This window comes from Scyliorhinus torazame, chromosome 7 (genome assembly GCF_047496885.1).
Source record: "Scyliorhinus torazame isolate Kashiwa2021f chromosome 7, sScyTor2.1, whole genome shotgun sequence".
NCBI classification, from domain to species: domain Eukaryota; kingdom Metazoa; phylum Chordata; class Chondrichthyes; order Carcharhiniformes; family Scyliorhinidae; genus Scyliorhinus; species Scyliorhinus torazame.
Window position 1 is genome coordinate 285,132,077 of NC_092713.1, and position 19,633 is coordinate 285,151,709.

Consider the following 19,633-nt stretch of genomic DNA (forward strand, 5'->3'; position numbering starts at 1 on the left):
GGAAACATCCTCTCCATGTCCACTCTATCCAGGCCTCGCAGTATCCTGTAAGTTTCAATAAGATCCCCCCTCATCCTTCTAAACTCCAATGAGTACAGACCCAGAGTCCTCAACCATTCCTCATATGACAAGTTCTTCATTCCAGGGATCATTCTTGCGAACCTCCTGTGGACCCTTTCCAAGGCCAGCACATCCTTCCTTAGTTACAGGGCCCAAAACTGCTCACAATACTCAAAGTGGGGTCTGACCATAGCCTTATACAGCATCAGAAGTATATCCCTGCTCTTGTATTCTAGCCCTCTCGACATGAATGCTAACATTGCATTTACCTTCCTAACTGCTGACTGAACCTGCAAGTTAATCTGAAGAGAATCTTGAACAAGAATTCCCATGTCCCTTTGTGCTTCTGATTTCCTAAAAATGTTCCCATTTAGAAAATAGTCTATGCCTCCATTCCTCCTTCCAAAGTGCATTACCTCACACTTTTCCACATTGTATTCCATCTGTCACTTCTTTGTCCACTCTCCTAGCCTGTCCAAGTCCTTCTGCAGCCCCCCTGCTTCCTCAATACGACCTGTCTCTCTACACATCTTTGTATCATCTGCAAACTTAGCAACAGTGCCTTCTTCCAAATCATTAATGTATATTATGAAAAGCTGTGGTCCCAGCACCGACCCCTGAGGCACACCACTAGTCACTGGCTGCCATCCTGAAAAAGACCCCTTTATCCCCACTCTCTGCCTTTTGCCAGTCAGCCAATCATCTATCAATGCCAGGATTTTACCCTTAACATCATGGGCTCTTAACTTATTTAACAGTCTTCTACGTGGCTCCTTGTCAAAGGCCTTGTGGAAATCGAAATAAATCATGTCCACTGGTTCTCCTTTGTCTATCTTCCTTGTTATCTCCTCAAAGAACTCTAACAGATTTTACAAAGCCAAGCTGACTCAGTCCTATTTTACTATGCACTTCCAAGTACTCCTCGATCTCACCTTTAAGAATGGACTCTAAAAACCTTCCCAATGAGAGTCAGGCTAACCGGCCTATAATTTCCCGTCTTCTGCCTCCCTCCCTTCTTAAACAGCGGTGTTACATTAGCCACTTTCCAGTCCTCTGGGACATTCCCTGCCTCCAGTGATTCCTGAAATATCACCACCAATGCCTCCACAATCTCCTTAACTATCTTCACCAGAGCCCTGGGGTGTAGCCCAGCCAGTTCAGGTGATTTATTCACCTTCAGACCTTTCAGTTTCCCAAAAACCTTCTCCTTAGTGATGGCCACTACACCAACCTGTACCCCCTGATTCTCCTGGAGCTCAGGTATCCCACGGTGTATTCCACCATGGAGACTGATGCAAAGTAAAGATTCAGTTCCTCTGCTATTTCTTTGTTTCCTATTATTACTTCCCCAGCCTCATTTTCCAGTGGTCCAATGTCTCTCTTCCCTTTTATATATTGAAAAAAACTATTCCTATCTTCTTTTATATTACTAAGTATTTCATCTTCTCCCCACTTAGTTGTCCTCTGCTTGCTTTTAAAGGCTTCCCAATCCTCTGGCTTCCCACTAAATCTCGCCACTTTGTATGCTTTTTCTTTTGCTTTTATGCTGTCCTTGCCTTTCCTCATCAGCTGTGGATGCCTTGTCCTCCCCTTAGCATGTTTCCTCCTCCTTGGATGAATTTACCATGAGCAGTACAGTAGCTGTGAGCAGTACAGTCGCTGTGGGCAGCACGGTAGCACAACGCGTAGCATTGTTGCTTCACAGCTCCAGGGTCCCAGGTTCGATTCCCGGCTTAGGTCACTGTCTGTGTGAAGTCTGCACTTTCTCCCTGTGTCTGCGTGGGTTTCCTCCCGGTGCTCTTTTTTCTTCCCAAGCCCCGAAAGACGTGCTGTAAGGTAATTTGGTCATTGTGAATTATCCCTCTGTGTACCCGAACAGAGGCCGGAATGTGGCAACTAGGTGCTTTTCATAGTAACTTCATTGCAGTGTTAATGTAAGCCTATTTGTGACAATAAAGATAATTATTATTATTATTTCTCCAGAATAATACCCCAAAACACCTGCCATTGCAATTCCACTTTCTTCTAGGTTCCCTTTCCAATCAACTCTGGCCAGCTCCTCCCTCATGTCTTTGTAGTTATCCTTATTTGATTGTAATGAGGTTACATCTGATTCCAGCTTCTCCCACACAAACTGCAGGGTAAATTCTATCATATTGTGGTCACTGCTCCCGAAGGGTTCATCCATCTTAAGTTCCCTCATCAAGTCTGCCTCATTACACATCACCAAATCCAGAACTGCCTGTTCCCTAGTAGGCTCTGTCACAAGTTGCTCCAAAGACACATTTCTTAGACATTCCACAAATTCCATTTCTTGGGATCCAACACCAACCTGATTTTCCCAGTCCACCTGCATATTGAAGTCCCCCATGATTATTGTAATATTGCCTTTTTTACGATGCCTTTTCTATCTCCTGATTTATTTTCTGCCCCACATCCCGACTACTGTTAGGGGGCCTGTATATAACTCCCATCAGGGTCTTTTTAGGGGCTGGTACAGCACACTGGGCTAAATCGCTGGCTTTGAAAGCAGACCAAGGCAGGCCAACAGCATGGTTCAATTCCCGTACCAGCCTCCCCGAACAGGCGCTGGAATGTGGCGACGAGGGGCTTTTCATAGTAACTTCATTTGAAGCCTACTTGTGACAATAAGCGATTTTCATTTTCATTTTTTTTACCTTTGCGATTCCTCAATTTAAATCCCACAGAGATTTTATGCCTTCTGATCCTATATCGCTTCTTGCTATCGATTTAACTTCATTCCTTATTAACAGTGCAACCCCACCCCCTTTGCCCACCTGTCTGTCCTTTTGAAAGGACACATATCCTTGTATATTGAGATCCCAGCCCTGATCCTCTTGCAGCCACGTCTCTGTGATGCCCACAACATCATACCGGCCAATTTCAATGCGCGCAACAAGCTCATTTACCTTGTTCCTGCATTTACCACCTCCCTTCTCATACTTGTCACCATTTTTGCTCTGTCTGAGGTTAGATTCCTGCCACCTTCTGTACTCTCTGTTCTATCACCTGATCTGGAAACTTTACTAACTTCTCCTGAGTATTGGCTCTTTTGACTAGTTGAAAGTCCTCATCATTAACCTCTCCTTTAACTTTGATTTTTCTAATTCTCCATACAACTGAACCCTACCCCCGCACTATTTAGTTGAAAGCCCTACCTACAGCACTAGATATACAATTCACCAGGTCTCTGGCCCCAGCATGATTCAGATAAAGGTGAGATGGTAGCTCTTCCATTGTTTTATTTAAAAGACCCTCTGAGCTGAATGAACATAGAACATAGAACATAGAAAATACAGCACAGAACAGGCCCTTCGGCCCACGATGTTGTGCCGAACCTTTGTCCTAGATTAATCATAGATTATCATTGAATTTACAGTGCAGAAGGAGGCCATTCGGCCCTTTGAGTCTGCACCGGCTCTTGGAAAGAGCACCCTACCCAAACCCAACACCTCCACCCAACACCAAGGGCAATTTGGACATTAAGGGCAATTTATCATTGGCCAATTCACCTAACCCGCACATCTTTGGACTGTGGGAGGAAACCGGAGCACCCGGAGGAAACCCACGCAGACACGGGGAGGACGTGCAGACTCCGCACAGACAGTGACCCAAGCCGGAATCGAACCTGGGACCCTGGAGCTGTGAAGCAATTGTGCTATCCACAATGCTACCGTGCTGCCCTTAAGAACAAATAAATCTACACTATATCATTTTACCGTAATCCATGTACCTATCCAATAGCTGCTTGAAGGTCCCTAATGTTTCCGACTCAACTACTTCCACAGGCAGTGCATTCCATGCCCCCACTACTCTCTGGGTAAAGAACCTACCTCTGATATCCCTCCTATATCTTCCACCTTTCACCTTAAATTTATGTCCCCTTGTAATGGTTTGTTCCACCCGGGGAAAAAGTCTACTCTATCTATTCCCCTGATCATCTTATAAACCTCTAACAAGTCGCCCCTCATCCTTCTCCGTTCTAATGAGAAAAGGCCTAGCACCCTCAACCTTTCCTCGTAAGACCTACTCTCCATTCCAGGCAACATCCTGGTAAATCTTCTCTGCACCTTTTCCAAAGCTTCCACATCCTTCCTAAAATGAGGCGACCAGAACTGTACACAGTACTCCAAATGTGGCCCTACCAAAGTTCTGTACAGCTGCATCATCACCTCACGGCTCTTAAATTCAATCCCTCTGTTAATGAACGCGAGCACACCATAGGCCTTCTTCACAACTCTATCCACTTGAGTGGCAACTTTCAAAGATGTATGAACATAGACCCCAAGATCTCTCTGCTCCTCCACATTGCCAAGAACTCTACCGTTAACCCTGTATTCCGTATTCATATTTGTCCTTCCAAAATGGACAACCTCACACTTTTCAGGGTTAAACTCCATCTGCCACTTCTCAGCCCAGCTCTGCATCCTATCTATGTCTCTTTGATGGTTTTTCCTTCAAACTTCTCTACCACTGTAGAATAACACCTGGCATCTGCCTGGCAGTGCCCCACAGCAATGTAACTTGCCAATGTGAGGATCCACTCTAACTATTGGTCTTCCAAGTGGCTGTGCCCCTATGCTCTGACTTTTCAATGGCTTGATTTTAACATTCCACTTGACAAAATACCGACAACTTTCAATATGAAAAACAAGTCCATAGATGGTAACTGCATATTTATCTGATTGGATGACACCATGGTAAATGGTTTTTGACATGAGTCCTATTTATCCACCTGTAGATTAGTGCAAGTGTGTCAAATTGTCAAATATGCGATAAGACAAATTTTAGTAGCTTGACAGCAAAGATCAGCAAGGGACAATTATGACGGATTCCAAATGATTTATAAATGTGAACATGTTCTATGATTCCTTAAAATTGTATTTGTACAAGTCTATCAAAATTAAAATTACGACACTTAAAAGGAGGCAGTATAAAAAGAGATTATAGCAACTGGGGCTCTTGTCATTAGAACAAAGAAGAGGAATTCTAGCAGAGGGTTCAACGTTATGAGCAACTTTGATGAGGTAGTTCCAGCCGAAACATTTCCACTAATTGTTGAGTCAGTAAATAGAAGCCATGAATTTAGCGTCACCAACAAAAGAACAAAGTGAGATATCGGGAGATTATTTTTGTGCAAAGGGTTTTTGGGGCATAGAAAGCCTCATGAGAAACAGTGGCCAGGATGTTCCAGCCCCACTGTGGTGAGACCCACCACGGGGATGCGGCATGCCAGCTAAAAAGTCCATTGACTTCGGCGGGATGGAGGATCCTGGCAGTGGGCGGAGCTGGAAAATCCCAGCCAGTGGGTAGAAATGGAAAAAGAGAGAATGCTTTTTCTTGTGGGGAAGAGCATAATGAGAGGCAAAAAATATAAGATAGGCACTGAGAAATTCAAAAGGAACTTCAAAAGAAACTTGGTCATCCAAACTGTGGAAAGAACAAATTCACAGGTTGCAGTGAGCAGCATAGATGCATTGATGGGGAAGCTGGACAAGCATTTGAGGGAGAAAAGAATTGGTGGTTCCAATGGTAGATTTAGAGGAGGAAAGAGGGGAAGAGGCAAAAGTGGAGAAGAAACATTGACATGGGCTGGTTGGAATGAATGTTTGAGCATAGGGGCACAGCAATTTGAAAGAGCAATAGTTATAGTGGATCCTCACATCGGCAAGTTAGATTGCTGTGGAGCACTGGTTGGAATTAATATATCCTAACTAATCCTATGTAAAGGACATGATGGTACTATTTTGAAGTTGCCTTTAGAAAATGCATTTCATGATCACTAGAAGTCTCAAGGCACTTTGCAGCCAGTGAAGAATTTTAGAAGTCTGGCCATGGTTGTAATGTAGGAAATGTGGCAGCTATTTTGTGTCTAACAAGCTCCCATGGACAGCACTGTGATAACGACCAAATTATCTCGCTTTGTGATGTTGATTGGGGTTTAGGTATGCACCTGGACACTGGGGATAATTCTCTTGCTCTTCCTCGAAACAGTGCTCGTAGATCTTTGACAGAGGGTTACATAGGATCTATTAATGGCTTCTGGTTCTGCTCTTCATTACAGAGGAAACATTTTCTATACCCACTCTATCAAAATCTTTCATAATGTTAAAGACCTCGAGGTCACCTCTCAGCCTTTTTGTTTCAAGGGAGAAGAGACACAGCCTGTCAATCCTATTCAAATATATACACTCAACATTTCTGGTATCATCATTGTAAATCTCAGCATCCTTTCCACTTCATCTATATCCTTTTAGTAATACGATGGCTGCATACAGTGCTCTTAAGTGTGGTCCAACCAAAGTTTGTACAGGCTTAGCATGACTTCCCTTCTCAATTCTATCACTCAAGAAATAATACCTAGGGATTTTTTTAATGGCCCTGCTAACTTGTGGTACAACCTTTAGTGATTGGTGTATTTGTACTCCAAGAGTCCTTTGTTTCTTTACCCAAACTACACTTGCACCTTCCAAGCAGTAAGTGGCCTGCCTATTCTTCCAAACAAAATGTTGTACAGCATCTCACATTGATCTATGCTGAACTTCATTGGCCAATTATTTGCAAGTTCACTAATGTCTTCTCATAACTTGTTGCGGTCCTCTTCAATATCAGATTTAAGATTTTAAAAATGTTATGTGGAATTCTCCCAAAAGGATTAAGTCTGGTCTCCAGCAGGAAGCACGGTGCGATTCCCCCCAGGAGGATCAGTGCGATCCAGATCGCAATCCACCCACACTTAGAATTTGTTTGGAGCCATGGTGATTTGTGCTGTGGGACCTGAAGAAGCTGACAAGGCCAGATCCTCAGAGATCGGGGGGCCATTTTTAAAGGGTGCCTGATCTTGAATAACATTACAGACTCCCCCCGCCCCCCCCCCCCCCCCACCCGCAATCTCTGGCAGCCACCCACAATTGCTGGTAAGGCCCTCGCAATCGCTGGCAAAACCCCTCCCACAAGTAAGCAACGCTCCTCAATTGGTTCGCCAAAGCCTCCCCTTCAGGCCCCTCCCCCCTTCAGGGCGCCCCCTCAGTTTACCCCCTTCAGGTCCCACCCCTTGGCAGGAGCAACCTGGCACTGCCAAGTTGGCATTGCCAGGATGCAGCACTCAGACAGAGCACCGGGTCTCTCTAGGAAGGACTTCAGAACAGAGGATATCCCAGCTGAAAACAACTGATTAGAAAAATGACCTGCTCTTTCTAGGAAGAGCTTCAGAGTTAATGGGCCCTGAGGAGCTGTAAAAACAAAATAATCCTTCCTTCGAAATAGTCTGGAATTGTCAATCTTGAGGCTTGCAAATGGTAATGAACTGTGAAGAGCTATGAAAACAAAAGAAGAGAGGCCCTCCTTTGAAATAGCTGAACCTGTCAATCAAGAGGCTTCAAAAAGATAATGGACCATTAAATTGAATGTAAACAATGCCGTTCAAAACTTTTAGGCTTCTCAGCAAGCACAGAGGCTTGAATAATTTCAAGGGGAATGAAATATAATGTGAAAAAAGCACTTCAAAAGTTTCCAACACGTCAAAGGGAAGACACATACCTTCATCTGACAGGTCTTTTATTTTTAAGGCAACAGAGGGAAGACTTTTATCTATAAATACATAAGTTCATAAGATATAGGAGCAGATTTAGGCCATTTGGCCCATCGAGTCTGCTCTGCCATTCGAACATGGCTGATCTCACCCTGGCCTTAACTCCACCATCCTGCCTATTCGCCATAACCCTTCAACGCATTACCAATTAAAAATATGTTTAACTCCTCCTTAAATTTACTCATTGTCCCAGCATCCACCGCACTCTGGGGTAGGGAATTCCACAAATTCACAACCCTTTGGGAGAAGTAGTTTCTCCTCAACTCCGTTTTAAATTTGCTACCTCTTAACCTAAGACTATGACCTCTTGTTCTAGAATGCCCCACAAGAGAAAGCATGAGCTCTACATCTACTTGATCCATATCTTTTCTCATCTTGTATACCCCAATTTGATCTCCCCTCATTCTTCTGAACTCTAGAGAGTTTAGGCCGAAACTGTTCAACCCTCTTCATATGACAAACTCCGCATCTGTGGAGTCAACTCAATGAACCTCCTCTGGACTGCCTCCAATGCCACTACATCTTTCTTCAAATAAGGGGACCAAACTGTGCAGTCTCACCAATGCCTTGTATAGTTGCAACAACACTTCCTTAACTTTATACTCAATTCCTTTAACTATAAATGCCTTCATTCCATTTGCTTTCTTTATTATACAGCCAAGGGGCTGTTTAGCACAGGGCTAAATCGCTGGCTTTGAAAGCTGACCAAGGCAGGCCAGCAGCACGGTTCGATTCCTGTAACAGTCTCCATGAACAGGCACCGGAATGTGGCGACTAGGGGCTTTTCACAGTAACTTCATTTAAAGCTTACTTGTGACAATAAGCGATTTTCACAAGATTCTAGAATCCATTGTTAAGGATGAGATTTCTAAATTCTTGGAAGTGCAGGGTCAGATTAGGACAAGTCAGCATGGATTTAGTAAGGGGAGGTCGTGCCTGACAAACCTGTTAGAGTTCTTTGAAGAGATAACAAATAGGTTAGACCAAGGAGAGCCAATGGATGTTATCTATCTTGACTTCCAAAAGGCCTTTGATAAGGTGCCTCACGGGAGACTGCTGAGTAAAATAAGGGCCCATGGTATTCGAGGCAAGGTACTAACATGGATTGACGATTGGCTGTCAGGCAGAAGGCAGAGAGTTGGGATAAAAGGTTCTTTTTCGGAATGGCAACCGGTGACGAGTGGTGTCCCACAGGGTTCAGTGTTGGGGCCACAGCTGTTCTCTTTATATATTAACGATCTAGATGACGGGACTGGGGGCATTCTGGCTAAGTTTGCCGATGATACAAAGATAGGTGGAGGGGCAGGTAGTATGGATGAGGTGGGGAGGCTGCAGAAAGATTTAGACAGTTTAGGAGAGTGGTCCAAGAAATGGCTGATGAAATTCAACGTGGGCAAGTGCGAGGTCTTGCACTTTGGAAAAAAGAATAGAGGCATGGACTATTTTCTAAACGGTGACAAAATTCATTATGGTGAAGTGCAAAGGGACTTGGGAGTCCTAGTCCAGGATTCTCCAAAAGGTAAACTTGCAGGTTGAGTCCGTAATTAAGAAAGCAAATGCAATGTTGTCATTCATCTCAAGAGGCTTGGAATATAAAAGCAGGGATGTACTTCTGAAGCTTTATAAAACATTAGTTAGGCCCCATTTAGAATACTGTGAGCAATCTTGGGCCCCACACCTCAGGAAGGACATACTGGCACTGGAGCGGGTCCAGCGGAGATTCACACGGATGATCCCAGGAATGGTAGGCCTAACATACGATGAACGTCTGAGGATCCTGGGATTATATTCATTGGAGTTTAGGAGGTTGAGGGGAGATCTAATAGAAACTTACAAGATAATGAATGGCTTAGATAGGGTGGATGTAGGGAAGTTGTTTCCATTAGCAGGGGATACTAGGACCCGGGGGCACAGCCTTAGAATAAAAGGGAGTCACTTTAGAACAGAGATGAGGAGAAATTTCTTCAGCCAGAGAGTGGTGGGTCTGTGGAATTCATTGCCACAGAGGGCGGTGGAGGCCAGGACGTTGAGTGTCTTTAAGACAGAAGTTGATAAATTCTTGATTTCTCGAGGAATTAAGGGCTATGGAGAGAGAGCGGGTAAATGGAGTTGAAATCAGCCATGATTGAATGGTGGAGTGGACTCGATGGGCCGAATGGCCTTACTTCCGCTCCTATGTCTTATTGTCTTATTATCTGTTGTACCTGCATGCTCGTTTTCTGTGACTCATGCACGAGGACCCCCAGATCTCTCTGCACCGGAGCACCCCGAAGTCTCTCCCCATCTAGATATGTTGCCTTTCCATTTTTCCAAACAAAACGGATGACGTCACGCACATCCATGTTAAACTCATCTTCCACATTTTGGACCACTCTCCTAACTAACTCTCCTGTATCCATTTGTAAGGTTCTTATTTCCTCATCGCAACTTACTGTCCCTCCTATTTTTGTGTCATCTGCAAATTTGGCGAAAGAACCTTCTATCCCTGTGCCCAAGTCGTTTATATAGCTTGTAAATAGCTGGAGCTCAAGGACCGAACCATGTGGCACCCAGTTGGCACCAAGTTACATCTTGCCATCCAGAAAAAGACAGGTATTTGATATTGATTCCTGGGAGAGACATAAAAGATTTTCAAGGCTACAGAGGGAAGGATTCTACCATCATCTGACAGATCATTGATATCGACACGCTGGGAGAGAGTTTTAAGGTTTTCAAGACTACAGAGGGAAGACTTTCCACATGACCCCCATCTGGGAAAGATCCCGGACCTGCGCCCCTCCAGCCCAACCCAAGCCCCCAAACCCCCACCTCCACTGAAGGATCACCCTCGGCACCCTGGAGGTAAGTGTAGAGAGGGTTCTTGCCCCTTCCTCTTCCTCGGTGTCCCCGGTGACTGGCTCCCATTTATAGGTACCAGTAGTGATTCACGCCAGTGTCACTTAGCTATGGGGGTCAGGTGAATGCTGGGAGGGTGCTACATTCAACCTTAATGTCGCTAGTGAGATTAAAATGAATGCAAATGATTTGTGATCAGGTTCTTGCCCTTTCTGGGTGGCACGGTAGCACTGTGGTTAGCACTGCTGCCTTACAGTTCCAGAGTCACAGGTTTAATTCCGGCCTCGAGTGATTGTCTGTGTGGCGTTTGCACTTTCTCCCCGTGTCTGCGTGGGTTTCCTCCGGTTGTTCCAGTTTCCTCTCACGGTCCAAAGATGTGCAGTTTAGGTGGATTGACCATGCTAAATTGCCCCTCAGTGTCCAAAAAAGGTTAGGTGGGGTTACTGTGTTAGAGGGATATGGTAGATGCATGGGCTTAAGAAGGATACTTTTTCCAAGGGCCAGTGCCTACTCAATGAGCCGAATGGCTCCTTCTGCACTGTAAATTCTATGACCTATGATCTATTGTGAACACGCCAGCTGGAGCAGGCCAGCAGAATGGGGAACTGATTTGTGCCAGGTGCAAATCCCATTTTGGGGCTCTCTCCAATTGTCCTGACATAGCGGAATTTGCACCGGTAGCAATATGGCTGGAGAATTGCCCCTTTAAATTTTACAGTTTAAAATCTCTGACCTGATCCCAACCAATATGTTTTTTGCGTATTAAAATCCAGCCCAATGTCACAATGTGATTGGCTTCCTTGTATAGTCAGACACAAGAGCAAAATGACTGACCATATTTACATTGCCACATAAATTGAGCTGCAGACGCATGGAGGTTTTTAATTTGGACTATTAAAGTGGGCAGGTCAAAAATTTATGAATTTACATGAGCAAAAAGGAGGGTGTATCGCAGAGAGTATTTTGTATGATGCTATTAGGTACTGAATGGCTATTAATCAATAAAAGTCACATCAAAGATTCACATCAAATCCTGAACATAACCACAATGTTTATGAACATTGGGGAGTTAAGTGCTTTCACTTCCTCTTTTTCTCAGCAGAAAACACTGAACTGCTTTTGATGTGGTGACAATCTGTCAATTATAGCTAGATGTTTATAAACATTGTGGTTAGGTTTAAAACAGGCTACTTAGAATGCATTTAAGCGTGAAGGAAGATGAAAATAATCAATCCAAATCTCTGGTTGTCTGGCAGATGTCATTACAGGCTACTAAAAGCTAATTTGCTTTTAAGTGAATCAAAGCCTTGCAGATCAAAGGATCTGAGGGGTTAAAACCTTGTGTTGTGCTTTTGCCTTTCTATGAAGTTACAGCTGCTGTTTTCTAGACATCTGTTTTAGGAAGCAGGTATAAGGCACCAGATAAGTGAAGAAACAGTAATTTATTTTACTGTGTCTGTCTGGACCACTCTTTAGGTTCCAGACACTGGTGACTGGTGGGGGATGGGGGGTGGGGGGGGGGGGGGGGGGGGAGAGCGGAGTCTCTGATATGGTGGGATCTCTGATAGGGATCTCTGGTGAGGGGGTCAGATGGACGGTCTGATGGGGGATCTCTGGTGGGGCTAGGTGGTGGGTATCTCTTGCGGCGGGGGTGGGGTCGATGGAACGGATTGGGTCAATCTCACGTGTGTGGTTTGTGTGGGCGGGGGTGGTGACCCAGCAATTCCAGTGATGGACGGGGGAGGATATCCCCACCTGTTAGCGGGGGGGGGGGGGCAAGAGTGACCCTGCACCGGCGTGAAGCAGAATCGATTCAGCCCAGGTGTGAGAACATGGGGCTGGATTCTCCGCAGCCCCGTGGCAAAATCGCGTTTGGCACAGGAGAATCCAATTTCACGCCGAAATCGGGCCCGGTGCCGGTTGTGGACCATTACCAGAGGCCCGCCGAGCGATCCTCCACTCCTAACCGGCCGAGTTCCCGATGGCATGGTTGTAATCACCTATCGTCATTCGGGAAGCTCGAGTGGCAGCTGTAAACTCAGTCCACGGCCGCCCTGGCGGGGGGCGGGGGGATCGGACACTGGGAGTGGGCCTTATGGGTGGCCCAGGAGACAGACAGGGACGGTCGTTTCTTCGGGTATGCGGCCGATCGGGGGGTGAGGGTGGGCGCTTACATTTCTCATCTGCCTCTGCAGTTAGAGTCCGCCATGGCCCTCAGTGCGGCCACTGGAGGCCGCCACCGTATCCGCAGCTGAAGCTGCGTGAATCACTCTGGGTCCCTGCTAGACCCCTGCAGGTGAATGAATTGGCTGATCATTTTTATACGAAATTCCAGAATGAAATGCCAGCGTTTTCACCCCGGCATGGGGACATAGTCCCATTTTGGGAGAATCCAGCCCATGGTTTCCCGACAGGAGAATCCAGCCTCTTTATTTTGTTCGTATTTAACGGGTTACATGCTTCAGAATGCAAATCTCTCACACACCCCACCCCTCCCCCATCCCTGTTGTGAGGAGAATAGCAACGGTATTCACCTTACCTTACACAGCGGCACTACTGTGATACCCTTTTCTTCAGCCAGGGTGATCTAAACTGAGATCAGGAATGCACTGTGTCGTCTGGTCTGTACCCCTTTCTTGTCGAGAATAACCCAATTTCCTAACTCTCCCTTAGCATAATGCACATGTAATCGCTAGTCAGAATGACCTGGCGTTTGTACTTGGAAAATAAAAATGAGCTTCAAATGTGCTTTACATATCAGGAACAAAAGTGAAAAGGTAAAAAAAATGTGGGAAAACTGACCTATTTTAAGGGATGAAAATAAGCCACTGCCTGAAAGCTGTCTTCTGCCCACTGGCAGTGCCAGTAGTGCACCAGAATGCCTCAATTTACAAGATGTATTTTAAATGTGGCAGTGTGCAATTTATCATTTCAATTGGTTATTGCTCCAGTCTCTCCAGAGCCTTATCTGAGGAATTCCTTTGCTTACAAATGGCCACTAACACAGCAAGGTCATCCAAACAAGTGCTGAGCAGCCCCCGATGCCTGAAATGAGAATGTTGCTGGTACTTACTGGTAATGTAGTGTCATGCAGGGCTCAAATGCAACTTATTTTTTTAACCAGCAATAAAATTTACTCTCTTTTCTTGCAGGTGACAATGGCCTTCTTCAACAAATTCTCTTTCCCGACTGAGAAAACCATTGCGAATTGAAGCAATGCATCAGAATCTAACTGATTAAGAACACAATCGGTGAAGCCTACACATCTGTGAATGCTACACCGTTCAGTTCCCCGTGCCAACACGGTACAAAGATTGATCACTGCGGCACGAGGAGACAAACACACCGCTGCTGCACGCAAAGTATCTCTGACGTCGTTCAATCCTCACAGTTTTTTAAAAATTAGCATGAACTTGTTATTACAAGGTCTTTCGGAATCACATTTGGAAGACTGTCAACAGAATTCAGAAGAATAAACAAGCAGCGATTTCTAAATTATTGTCCTGGGTGTTCCCTAATTCAATAATCCAGCATTAAAATATTGAGAAGCCATGGGCGGGATTCTTCCATTCGGCGGCAGAGTGTCCACGTCGTCGGAAACGCGTTTCACGACGGCGTGAACGAGCCACTGGGAATACCGATTCTGGCCCCTACAGGGGGGCAGCATGGCGCTGGAGCGGTTCCTGCTGCTCTAGCCTCCCATCCTGGCGCGAACTATGTGCCGCGGGATCCATGCATGCGCAGTAGTGCCAGCGCCAACCCGCGCATGCGCGGTGGCCTCCCTCAACGCGCCTACCCCGATGCAACATGGCGCGGGAGTTTAGGGGCCGGCGCGGAAGAAAATATGCTCGGGGAGCGAGAGGCCGGCCCGCCGATTGGTGGGCCCCGATCGCAGGCCAGGCCCCATCGGAGGCCCCCCCAGGGTCAGAGGCCACCACAGGCTGCCCCCCGACCCTGCGTACATAGTTAATGCCGGCTGCAACCTGGTGTGGGCGGCGCTGGCGGGACTCTGCCTTTTTAGAGCGGCCGCTCAGCCCATCCCGCGCCAAATGCGCCGGCGCCTATGGCGCGATTCTCCATTCCGCGGAGAATCGCGTGCCGGCGTCGGGGTGGCGTGGCCCGGTTGCGGGGATTCTCCGGCCTGGCCCCGGGCTGGGAGAATCCCGCGCCATATTAAGATTTATTTTCCAAAATGTGTCAGATATACGTCTCAGCCGAGAGTCAAACACAAAAAGAGCCCGCATAATAATCAGGCATTCCTTTCTGACTGTTCGTCTATCGGTCATTTGAATTGGTTATTGCTGGGATATTGAGGCCCAAATTGGGTGCAGCACAAAAACCAAGTCCATTACAAAATTGACCAACATGTTAGGAAAGACACGTATGATCTTGCACTTATAAGGGCGCACATGGGCAATTTAAAAGCACCTGCTGTGAAGCATTGCCAAAGACGTTAAAGACAAACTCTGTGTGGTATTCCATTGTTCCCTCATTAAAAACCAAAGTGCAGATGGGAAGCTAATGAACAGCACTCTACACATGTGCCTCAGCAGAGTGGCATGGGTTCTGCCTCCTGAAGTACTTGATGATGTGTGGAACTAGGGAACATTTCAGCAGGAAAAAGGAGCTGAAGGTTAACTGTACTCCTTTGTGCAAATCAGATGAGTGTTAGATCAACTGCAAACCATGGGATATGCGGTAAAATGTGGCATTCTTGAGTAGGATGCCTCTGGGTGAAAATTATCACCAATGTGGATTGACTGCATTCAGTGCGCTAACTATTAAACATATACCAATCCCCCATAAAAATCAAAATGAGAACTGACAGGAAGAGGAAGCTCACTCCTACAGAACAAGTTCATGATCTGAGTCAGGAGGCAGCCAGGAGAAGACGCAGTTTTCTTCTGCGTTTTGGCTAAATGGCTTGGATAATAGATTGAGAAGTTATCAGGTGCAATAAGATCTGACAAGTCAAACAAATGTAGGATAAGAATAAATTGCCTTTTACAATACCTGGTCTCTAGTGGCACATTACTGTTCAGAACCCAGCTGTCCTGCAGCTGAACAGACTCTGGTGTGGTAGGCAGCTCATTGGGTGCAGCAGAAGGGGCATGAATCTGGTTTCTTCTGTTTGTCAAAGAGTTTCTGTTGAGGGAGTTGGCAGACGAGTGGTGGTGCGAGAGCGTCTGGTTGTGGGGTGGTGGAAGAGGAGGTCGGAGAGTAGACTGGCTGTGATGATTTGGAGGGCCTGCAGAGAAGGGAAGAGTGCAATTATTAACATGCTGTTATACACTCAGTTCCTTCACAAAGAAAAGTTGGCAAGGTGAAAGAAAGTTTTATAAATCTGTTGACACTCATTCTGATGAGGGTGAAATGCCATCTGATCACCACACGCTCCTCACATCTTTCTAACTGTTGACGTTACATTTACTGAAATTCTGTTCCTATCCAATTCAGCCAAACAAACGTTTGCAGCATTGCAGTATCAGATAGGTTATTAAAACCCTACTTGCATTCATCCATTTTTGTTTCTCACATTTAAGTACTTGCCGTTCATCTTTGCTATGTTGGTTCTTTTTCCATTGCTAAGCATTTATCTTTTCATCGATGTCATAAATAATAGTCTATTTAGGAGTTTGTTTCAAGGCAGCTCCATATCTTGGGGTTTCAGATGACGTTGATAAACTGCTTGGGCTCCACACTTGTGGTTTGCGCCATCGTCAGGATCCCTTCATGTGTTACTGAGTTGCAACAAATTCCTTGCGCTCTGAGCAAATGCTTGTTGCCAATGGATATTTGCAGGAGTTACAGATGAGATTCCTATAGCAGTTAATTTTGTACCATGAAAATCTAAAGAGTGCTCAAAATAAGTTGTTTCGACAGCACAGAGTGAAGCAACACTTGGATTAATAAAGAGGTCTGCTTGTGCAAGCCGAGGTAGACATCAGGGTAGTAAGCATATCCTGAAGAAAATGCAACAGAGACAGTAGTGATCCTTTTGAATAGTTTTAATTACATAGAGTGCCCCGCCCTGCTCACTCTCACTACTACTAGTACACCAAAAGACCAATACAGAATAAGCAAATACCTGTTTGTCCAGATGGTGTTGCCCCTGTACACTGAGGAACAAAATACTGATTTATCTCTGATAATGTTATTGCCACAAACTTACTAAATATGGAGTATATACAAGTATTAATATTAAAATTAAACTCGGCTCATCTGAATTGTTGAATGCTATACAGGAAAGTATTTGTAGATTCAATGGGCATGTCTCTCAGTATGTGAGGTGACATCATTTCTTATTCCCCGTGTGTCTAATATACACAATGTGAACTTTATTGTTAGGTCAATGGACTAACAGTTATGCTTACTAATTCAATTGACTTGGAGAGGGACTGGTTTATAGATTTTTCTTCAAATTGACTACACTCTTACTTCTACAGGACCATTTTGCTGTGAGCAAACATTTGCAAGAGCCATTTGGAAGTGACAAAAAGCACTGCTAGATTCTAATATACTTCTGCCATCTGCAAATGCTGTGATAGTTTCCATGTAATAACTGCAGGGCCCAGATTGCAGAGACTTGTAGTTGTCAACTAGGTACGAGACGTGCTTATAATAAATAGCAGAAGCAAAATAAAACAATGAAAATTTCCATAGGCCTCACAATGACTCTTCCAGGCACCACTGAGTTTTGCTACCTGTGACATTTTTCAAATTGGAGAGGATTTTTAAAAAAGTGTAGCAGCTCAAAGCGGCTGGGATAATTTGTGCCCACTTGGCTAGTGTTTTTGGCATCACGGGCACAATTTTCAGCAGGTACCAACACGCCACTTGCTGCAAATGGAATGAGATTTGCCAGTCTAGCATACTGGTACGGCAATATAGAGGAAGTAAGTTTAGGAGCAGAGTTGCAATTAATCCACAAATAGAAGGCAGTTGTGGGGAAAATACTGATAAGAATCTCACTGCACCTCAGATTCCCAACACTATTGGTTCATCTATTTGTGAAAGGGCTTCACAGAATGTGAACAAGAAAATATGTAATGTCAAATAGCTATCAAAGACCTTGATATTTCACGATTTATATCCCACAATCACTTCCAATGGGGTGTTATTTTCTGTCGTCTGGGGCAGAGATGCAACTGATGGCTTATAAGGCCTGTGTTCTCAGCAACTGGTTGTGCAGCTGTGAAACATGGATGATTTACAGCTACCAGTAAAAGAAGAGCAACCATTTCAATCGTCACTATCTGCGGCGCAATACACGCATATTCTGACAGGGCCAAATCACGAATGTGGCAGGTTTTTCAAAGGCAAAGCTTCCGTGTTTGTTAGCACTCATCAAATAGAGGTGGGTGCTAACAGATTCATAGAGACAGAGTCATATGGCACAGAAAAGGCCCTTTGGCCCATTGAGTCTGCGCCAGTCAAAAAGAACCACTTAACTATTCTGATCCCATTTCCCAGCACTTGGCCCATAGCCTTGTATGCCTTGGGATTGCAAGTGCACATCTAAATACTTCATAAATGTTATGAGGGTCTCTGCCTCCACCACCTTTTCAGGCAGCGGGTTCCCAACTCCCACCACCCTCTGGGTAAAACAACTTTTCCACACATCCCCTCTGAACCTTCTGCCCCTTACCTGATTCCTCCACAAGAGGAAATGTTTCTTCCTGTCAACTCAATCTATGCTCCTCATTTTATACACCTCAATCATGTCTCTCTCTCTCTCTCTCTCTCTTCCCCCCCCCCCCCCCCCCCCCCCCACCACCAATCTCCTCTGGTCCAAGGAAAACAATCCAAGTCTATCCAATCTCTCTTCATAACGAAAACTCTCCAACTCGGGCAACATCCTGGTAAATCTCCTCTGAACTCTTTGTAGTGCTATCACATCCCTCCTACAATGTGGATTCCCGAACTGCACACACTACTCTTGTTGTGGCCTAACTAACACTTTACACAGTTCCAGCATAACCTCCCTGTTCTTAAACTCTATGCCTCAGCTAATAAAGACAGGGTTACAATATGCCTTCTTAACCACTGTATCCACCTGCTCCGCTATTTTATGGGACCAGTGTAAATGCACACCAAGGTCTCTCTGACTCTTGATGCTTTCCAGGGTCCTTGCCTCGATTGTCCTGCCCAAGTGCATCACCTCACACTTATCCAGATTGAATTCCATTTGACACTGCTCAGCCCATCTCACCAGCCTGCCTGTATCCTCCTGTAATCGAAGGCTATCCTCCTCACTATTTACCATCTCACCAATTTCCATATCATCCGCAAAATTATGGATCAACCCTCCTATCTTACATTTATATCTAACTCATTTATATAAACCACAAACAGCAAGGGACCCAACACTGATCCCTGCGAGATCCCACTGGACACAGGCTTCCAGTCAGAAAATGCCCCGCGACCATCACCCACTTCCTGTCACTCAACCAATTTTGGATCCAATTTGCCAAATTTCCTTGGATCTCATGGGCTCGTACCTTCGCTATCAGTCTCCCATGTGGGATCTTATCAAAAACTTTGCTGAAGGCCAAGTAGACTATGTCAAATGCATTCCCCTCATCTGGTCACTTCTTCGAAAAACTTAATCAAGTTGGTCAGACATGACGTCCCTTTAACAAAACCATGCTGACTGTTCTTGATGAATCTTTTCCGAAGGACCTCCTTCTTGGTGAAGTAGCTGATGTCAGGATGCTTTAACGATGAGCTTGCAAGCCCCAGACATTGATTATTGCCCCTGAGCAGCACTGGTTGATGACAGAGGAAAATAGCGACACAGTCTGTGGACTGACATGCACCACCACAAAAACCAGTGATTACAGCAGCTTTCAATAGATGCCAACGGCAAAAATAGCGACCCTCACCGACACTTGGAAGCTTCATGGGCGGCATTTGCAGCAAAATCGGTCTCTCTAGGGATGGGGCTGGCCTCTTCAGCCATCAGCAAAGTCGTACAACATGCAGATGGATTTGTTTTGTGCATAGCCATCATATTTCATCGATGGTAAGGTGCTGGAATCTCTTAATCAGCATCCCAGCTCCGAATATGTCCTCGCGGCTGGAAGGTGATGAGTCAACACTTTACAGGGTATGATCACTTGACTG

The 19,633-nt window shown here is 45.3% G+C and overlaps 1 protein-coding gene across 6 annotated transcripts in view; it reads right to left on the reverse strand.

Annotated features, from left to right (window-relative positions):
* Nucleotides 1-19,633, reverse strand: part of LOC140427083 (teneurin-2-like) — a 3,867,843-nt gene that overhangs the window by 355,347 nt on the left and 3,492,863 nt on the right. For all 6 annotated transcript variants that reach the window (XM_072512582.1, XM_072512581.1, XM_072512584.1 and 3 more), the window contains one exon: nt 15,521-15,755. In XM_072512582.1, the coding sequence (XP_072368683.1) occupies nt 15,521-15,755 (235 nt within the window). The remainder of the gene's footprint in view (nt 1-15,520; nt 15,756-19,633) is intronic.